The 7,416-nt window shown below is 52.2% G+C and overlaps 3 protein-coding genes across 3 annotated transcripts in view; 1 reads left to right on the top strand and 2 right to left on the bottom strand.

Moving 5' to 3' along the window:
- Nucleotides 1-1,456: 1,456 nt before the first annotated feature.
- SETTUDRAFT_28123 (uncharacterized protein) lies at nucleotides 1,457-3,135 on the top strand (the record flags this gene model as incomplete). The annotated part of the gene is made up of 4 exons (XM_008026350.1): nucleotides 1,457-1,606; nucleotides 1,663-2,014; nucleotides 2,068-2,139; nucleotides 2,201-3,135. The coding sequence occupies 4 exons, from the start codon at nucleotides 1,457-1,459 to the stop codon at nucleotides 3,133-3,135; spliced, it is 1,509 nt and encodes a 502-aa protein (XP_008024541.1).
- A 61-nt stretch (nucleotides 3,136-3,196) lies between these two features.
- SETTUDRAFT_109080 (uncharacterized protein) lies at nucleotides 3,197-3,883 on the bottom strand (the record flags this gene model as incomplete). Its single annotated transcript, XM_008026501.1, has 2 exons — nucleotides 3,197-3,447; nucleotides 3,535-3,883. 2 exons carry the CDS (start codon nucleotides 3,881-3,883, stop codon nucleotides 3,197-3,199), a joined length of 600 nt encoding a protein of 199 aa, XP_008024692.1.
- An 844-nt stretch (nucleotides 3,884-4,727) lies between these two features.
- Nucleotides 4,728-7,416, bottom strand: part of SETTUDRAFT_177105 (uncharacterized protein) — a gene marked incomplete at its 5' end in the record, with an annotated part of 6,744 nt that continues 4,055 nt past the window's right edge. The window contains one exon of the mRNA XM_008026500.1: nucleotides 4,728-5,958. Within this exon, the coding sequence (XP_008024691.1) occupies nucleotides 4,940-5,958 (1,019 nt within the window). The 3' untranslated portion in view covers nucleotides 4,728-4,939. The remainder of the gene's footprint in view (nucleotides 5,959-7,416) is intronic.

Raw genomic sequence — 7,416 nt, 5'->3', positions numbered from 1 at the left:
GGGGGATGGCGCAGTGGTGGAGCGCCTGGAAATTTTCTGCTGTCTCACGTCAGCAAAGATCGAAGGTTCGAATCCTTCTCCCCTCACAACCATATTTATGGTCCACCCACATGAGGGAGTTACTCATTAAACTACCTATTCGACTGAGAGAGTTACTCGTTAAAAACTTGAGAGGAAGACTCATTTAAAGTGAAAGATCTGAGAGAGTTACTCACTAAAAAACTACTAGGCTACGAGCCTCACCTTCATTTAGATAACCCCCTACATTGTACCTACTCAATTTGTACCTAGATTAAATTCTAGCCTACGTAGTTACTTGCAGGCCTTAAGCCTGCACGTCTTATATAGCCCTTTGGGCTAAGAAAGGACGTTAAACTACAATAATAATAATAATAATAATAATAATAATAATAATAATACTATTTCAAAAAGTAAAGTTCTTACTACTATTATAGATAGAAGGTATAGTCTAAGTATAGTTATAGCTAAAATTATTTATATTAGATATAGTAGTAGTTATATTTAGTATAAACTTAGTCTAAACTCTACTAGCGCTACTAGTAGCAATATTACAATTTCCGCTTATATTATCTATCATAAAGCTATAATAAAAAGCTATAAAGATGTTATAGAAACTAAGATAAAACTATAGTAGCATATATTAAAAAAGTTATAATATAATACTAGTAGGTGTAAAGAAGTAGAGTATAAAGAGTAAAAGTAAAAGTAGTACTTTAGCTAGAGTTTAGTTGTTTTAAGGACAGCTAAGTTTTGCGCTAAATTAGCGCTAGTTTTAAGGGATAGCTAAACTCTAACTAAGGGACAGCCGAGCTACATACTCGTTGGGTTCCAAAAGGCGGCAGCCCCATGTACACAAGCAGTTGGTGCGTTGGGAGCGCGACAACGCCCGCGGGCCCAGTGCAGAGCCTCATCGCGGCGCCCGCACAATAGGGAATCCGTGGCAGTCTAATCTCAGGCGGGACGATGCCAAACTCGATCGGGGCCAGGAGAGATTAGGTGCGCTCCAAGCCACACGGCAATGCGCCCGGCTATGCCCCTGCAATGGCGAAGTAAGGCGTGCCAACCAAACAAGCGTGCGTAAGTAGGTGAGACGGGTGGACCGTGGAGACGGGTGGCCATGCGCCCGCGGCATGCTGAGGCGTCGGTGGGATGGACATGGAGATGGTCGCCAGGGCGAACTCTTGGGGATTGCCATGGTGAAGGAGGCGGCGGGAGGCAGGCCACACGCCCCGATTGGAGACCGGGCGATGCCAAGACATGGCTCATTTGGCAAGCCCCGTTCTCTTTTTTCCTTCGCGCTGCATGGCTGGCGGCGCCTCACGGGTATCCGCTCACACGACGCAAGCATTGCATTGCATTGCCATGATATCCAGCCTCGCAACGCCCTTCTTCATGTCTGCCCTTCTCCTCTGAGCGGAGACGTTGCGCTGCACACATGCTTCTCCGCGCCCTCTTCATCCTCGTGGCCGCCCTGCTTGCCACTGCCGCCGCCCATGCCCATGCCCATGCCCATGCCCATGCCCATGCCGCAGGATCCGGCCTGGATTCGAGGGCGCTGAGCCTCGACAATCTTCCGCCATGTGGGGTTGGTGATGGACATGTCCCCAAGACCGCTGGATGTGCCTGCTGACAACATGGCAGCTCACTTGCATGGTGTTGGTCGTGCCGACTACCAATTGCTCCCTCGACGACATCAACTGCATCTGCCACGACAAGCAGCTGCTCGACAGCGCGGGCGACTGTCTCATCGCGAACTGCACCATGCAGGAGACGCTCGACACGTCCAGAGTCCAGGCTGCGCTCTGCAACCTGCCCAACGACTCGAGGCGCCACGAAATCCTCATCACCACCATCACCGTCTACCTGGTGGCGCTGGTATTCGCTGTCGCCAGGACCGCCGGCAAGATCGTGTCCAAACGGCTGGGTCTGGATGACGCCATGGTCATCGTTTCCGTTGTACTGACCATCATGCCCCTGGGCTGCGCTCTGGCAAGTGAGTGAACAGCGGCCCTGCATTCAGGCCATCGCAATGCTAACCCGGCCCAGTGACGCAGCGCGGCTTCGGTGAGCATATCTGGAACCTCAAGGACGGCGCGCTGTCGACCATTCTCAAACTATGTACGTCGGGACGCCGCCTGCGTATTGATTTCTCTTGTACGTCATGGCTGACATCTGCTAGTCTACATATGCGCTGCAAGTTACGGCATCGTCCTCGGCATCCTCAAGGTCGCTCTGCTCCTGTCCTACCTCAGCATCTTCACAGAGCCGCGGTTCCGCATCCTTGCTTACATTACCATGGCCTACATCATCATCAGCACCACCATCATCTTCTTCTTGTCAGTTTTCCTGTGTTCGCCGGTTGAGTCTTTCTGGAACAGAGACATCAAAGGAAAGTGCATAAGCCCTAAGAACGTCTCTTATGCAAACTCGGCCAGTGCCATAGTGCAAGACCTTATTCTCCTGGTGCTACCTCTCTTCTACATCCGAAACTTGCAAGTCAATCGCTGGCGCAAACTTGCTGTGAGCCTCATGTTCGCTACAGGCACCTTTGGATGCATTACCACCATTGTTCGCCTGCACACCCTGACGCTTTACACCATCTCCTACGACCCTACGTGGGACTATGCCCCCCTCGTCATTTGGACTGAACTGGAGCTTGTTGCAGGTCTAGTATGCATATCCCTTCCGCCTATTCGCGTCCTGGTATCTCGGCTTCTTCCACCACGCGTCAGAGAATTCTTTTCTCGCATTACATCAAGCAGCGGCTCGAGGTCGAACCCGTCCGACTTTTCCAGACCAAAGATAAGAACATCGGTTCCACCACAGCGCTCGTCATCCGACCAAGATTGGCACAGGCATTCGGGTAGAAATTGGGTCTCAATCAACGATCCGAAAGGCGACAGTCCCCAAGATACCGCCATCGAGTTGAGTCGTGTATCCAAGACCGAGACGGACCTCACCAACCATGCATCGTTTCGAAGTTCGAATACTGATAAAGGCGAAATCTCAAGGATGTCTGCCATAGGACGTTTGTCTGATCGATCATACTCGGAAGAGTTCCTGCAGCCCCACGCCCTGACAACGCCAGCCTCGGGCCAGCATGCACCCGTATGAAGCAGCGTCAAGAGTCGGGTCTGAGCAGAGGATAGATTGAAATAGAGTTATCCACGTTGAGCTACAAGACTACAGCAACCTTGTCGTCCTGCTTCTGCTTATCCGAAACAATCCACGCCATGCCCAGCGCCAGCAGTAAATCCATACCCGGCGCTACATACACAATGTACTCGGCATGCTGGTGCTTCCACTTCTCATGGCGAGAGATGGTCGCTGCCGGGCTACCGTGGACGACAATACCCTGCTCCTCGCCCGACACGTCCCGTTTGAACTCGACTTTGCCGGGCAGGGACTGTTCATGCACTGCGAGATCTGGAATTCACTCGGTTCAACCTCCCGAGCGACAAAAAAGTGGGGCGGAAACACTGAGGGTGATGGGAAGAGCATGGGCATGCGTACCGTATTTCGGAACCCGCCATCCCGTCTTCAACTCAACCTCCCAGATGACTTTTGCATCCGAGCTCCTCACTGCCTTGTACTCTGTCTTATGGCGATAGACACTGTGCCTTTGGACATTGATGCGCATGGCCTCATTTCCGTCAATGGTCCTGAAGACGACCGCGCCGGCTTGCTCCTCGTGGACCTGCAAGAAGGGGGTTTTCGCACCCCTCTCAGGGGCCACGAAATGGACGGATGAGGCAGACCCACCAAGCAGCTGGTCTTGGGATTTTAATAGCAACACTTGGTGAGTTTGTGCAGTCAAGTGGGGGATAAGCACTAGGCCGGGGAAGGGAAGCGACGGGAGCATCAATGGCATTTGGAGAGATATCGTTTGCGATATACGGCCGTTTCGGCGCTGCTTCGGTGATCTGCTTCGTGTGCAGAGAGGCTGGTCTAGGGAAGCAAGACCTATATCGTATTACAAGCCGCGTTCTCGGTATGTTGTCATCTCCTCTTTATACCCCAATGGGCGTCAGCAACAAGAATGACGTCGATTTTGTCAGCTTTGTGTAACCCAAATGTAGTGATCCCTTGACGAATCCGCATCGCAATCCACCACTTGCGCTCGGTCCAAGCAACAGCGACAAGGGTTAAATGCAGCCACTAATTACAACTCGAGCGCTAGGACTCGCATCCCTTCAATTTCCTTAGGCCAGCACCGGCACCAATCTCACCGCCGTCATAGCCGTGCGGCCTACCACGTGGGAATGGCTGGTCTGTGTTGGAAAAATTCCCATATGGCGTTCTCGACCGCCGTTTCGGACCTCGCGTACAATCCCACACTGACGAACGGTGTAGGTATTACCGAAGTGAGCCCTTTAGCGCGACTCCAACACCTCCCTATCAATGTCGTTTGTTGCTGCGTCTCGCTCAAAATGGTTTTACTGCCGTTGGGGTAAATATGATTCGCCGAGGTCCTGACTCTTGGACGTCGCTGTCACCGCTTAGTCTACATAGACGTCTAACTCCAACACCTGCCGATCGCCAGGCAAGCGAACATGTCATCTGGCTAATATGCTAGCGTTGCTAAGTCTCGCCGGATTGGAGATAAGGGCCCTTGCACAGTTCATGTTGTCGCCGTGGACAGCTAGCACGCACGGCAAGTGGTACCGGAGCCCATTCACTAGCCAAAGACACTGAATCAGGATTTCAATAGAACGACACCTAAGGAGAATCTACGGTGAGTCTGGCCTCATAGTACTACACCTGTACTTGCATGGCAAGTAGACAAAAACCCAACTTGCGGTCCACAAAGTCCACATGAGGTATCGCCTACACGTGCCCAAGAACTGGTCAAAGCAGCTTTATGAGCCTTACGTGCTTACTAGAACCCGCCGGTTCACGAGAGCCCTGGCCCCCTTGATCAAAAGATCGCTACTGCGTTGGGAGCACTACCCACGCCCCCTGGTACATCCCCCGGCTTACTGACGAGCAAGAAGGACCGTCGTTGCTCGCTCTCGCATCTCTTTGCTAGCCCCTCAAAGTCCCACAGCTCGCCAATCGGCATGCCCCATAGACTAAGCATGCAGGCATGCAAGCTCGCTTCGAAGCTCTCGGGGGGCCAAACCTCGAAATTCGCATTGTCGGTGGCGGCCGCGGCGAAGTAGCCGTCGTGCAGAAAGTCCTTCATTGCGTCGTCTGCAGCAAGCCCGGCGTAGAAATGCTCGTGAACTGCTAACTTGCTGCGCTCAGACTTTTGCGCCGCCGACAAGGCGTTGTACGTCGCTAGCCACCCCGTCCGCACCAACAGGATATCCGCCGTCCTCAGCTCCGTTCCCTGGCTCTTTGCGCACGCCTGTAGGTCCTCTGTTGTAATAGCATGTGCGGCAAACGTGTCGTACTCTTTGTCCTGTTTTCTCGCCCAAGCGTAGACATCAAGGAGCACACCACGACCGATGATGCCCTTCTTGGCCCACGCATCGATGCCGAGCTTTCTCGATCGCCCAGGCGCATCCTTGCCGCCATCCTGCTCCACACTGCCCATGATGTCGTCTGACACGACGCCATTGTAGTGGCACTCATACACAGGGTGCGCAAAATGGCGGAACCCGTCCCACTGGCTGCTGCTCTGCGTATTATACGACACCTCGTCGTCGTAAGCCCCCTTGCCAATCGGCCGTATGCGATGCTGCAGCGGCTGCCGCCCAAACAACGTGGGACTCGGCTCGTTCAGCGGAAGGTCCAGCGAAATAGACTCCCCCGTTTGCACGCTTTCCTGTACCGTCTTCAGCGTTCGTTGCGGTGTAAGCAAGTTCAATCTCCCTAGCTCGTCGCCGCCGCCCCAGAACCACGCGTTTCCTGGAGGCGTCCCCGCGCTGTGTGGCAGGGCTGCCCGCTTGGGAAACGTAGATGCCGAGCCGTTGGGATCCAGGCGCATCATTGCTATACCCTGTGTTGTTCTTTTCTGTGATGATCTTGTGGCGTGCTTCTTACTTGGCCTTTTATCGAGAGAGCAAAAAAAGAGAGGAAGAAACAAAGAAATTTGTTCTTGGAAAACACCTCCAATCACTTGGCTTTTTTTTCTTTCCTTACAGCTGTGCCGTGACGTCTATACATACTGTAGGTAATAGTTTTTTTTCCCCCGCGCCCATTCCTTCAGCCCCGCTTTTCAGCCCTGCAAATCCCCATCAGGAGCGTGATAATGTCACGTAGTTTCCACCAGATTAAGTAAACGCTCAATAACCTTCCTTTGCTTTTTTCCGTTTTTTTTTGTTTAATTTACCCGTATGCCACCACGACATGTGATTACGTGCATGATGTTTCGCAGGAAACATTGCATGCCTTGCATGTCTTGCTTGGCTTTGCCCTTGACTTCTTGGCTTTGGCTTTTTGCCTCTTTGTCTTTGCGGAAGTACATTGGGATATAACTAAGTAAGTACGTGGGCTGCTGCATTCGATCTGCTCGTCTCGTCTCGTATGTACTAGGGTAAGTACACCTAAGTAAGGGTGGTGTATCCAGCTCCCGCTCCACCCCCTACCTCCCATGTGCTGTGCACAAAACAATTCATGTGCTGGGCCCAAAAGCTTACTACTGTGCGCTCTACGTATGCAGATGAGTAAGTACTTGGGTCGTGTCGACGCAAGCACATATGTACGGTAAGAAAAGATGTGCATGTGGATATGCATGTAGATGTGGATGGGTGTTGGATGCGGGGGAAAGGGAAGGGGAGGGGCAAAGGAGGGGGGGGGGAAACGCTAAATAAACTTGTCTAACGTGTTTTATCAGTAAGCGGCCCACATCAGTAAGTGGCCCACCCCACCAAACCTGACGCGACGCTCTACTCAATTGCTCTACAGCAACTTAATAAAATTAAATTAAATTAAAAGATATTATTCTTTATCTAGCTTTACATGAAGTCCGAGTATGTCCTTGAACGTGGCACTTCGTGCACGTTGGCGGCGCGCGCTGACGTCGCTCGCCAGTCTGGTTCTGGTCACCCCCCATCACCACCCTTTCTGCCTCTGCAATGATCTGCTGAGCCTGTTGGACCTGGAGCACCCCACTAGAAGCGATATATTGACGCTGCCGCTCCTGCTTTTGTCGTTGGCGCTGGTTTTCTTTACGTAGCTTCTTAATTTCCTCTGTAAGTATTGTTACTGTTTGCATTGCAAGCTAAGCGCTTTTAGCAAGCTGGCGTATCATAACGCTTGTTGGGCTCTCTGATCTCCGGCGTAACCGCTCTTGGAGATAGCGCACCTTCTGCTGAAGCTCTGCTACTGTTTGTGGCGTCTCTGTCTGCGCTGCTGCTGTCTGCATAGCGGCGTTATTGTCTGTAGTTGTCTGTGGTGGAGACGGTGTCCTAGCCACTGTAAGCGACGATAGGACGCGATCTGGACAAA

Source organism: Exserohilum turcica, assembly GCF_000359705.1.
Source record: "Exserohilum turcica Et28A unplaced genomic scaffold SETTUscaffold_18, whole genome shotgun sequence".
Lineage (NCBI taxonomy): Eukaryota > Fungi > Ascomycota > Dothideomycetes > Pleosporales > Pleosporaceae > Exserohilum > Exserohilum turcicum.
This window is presented reverse-complemented; position numbering and strand designations above follow the sequence as displayed.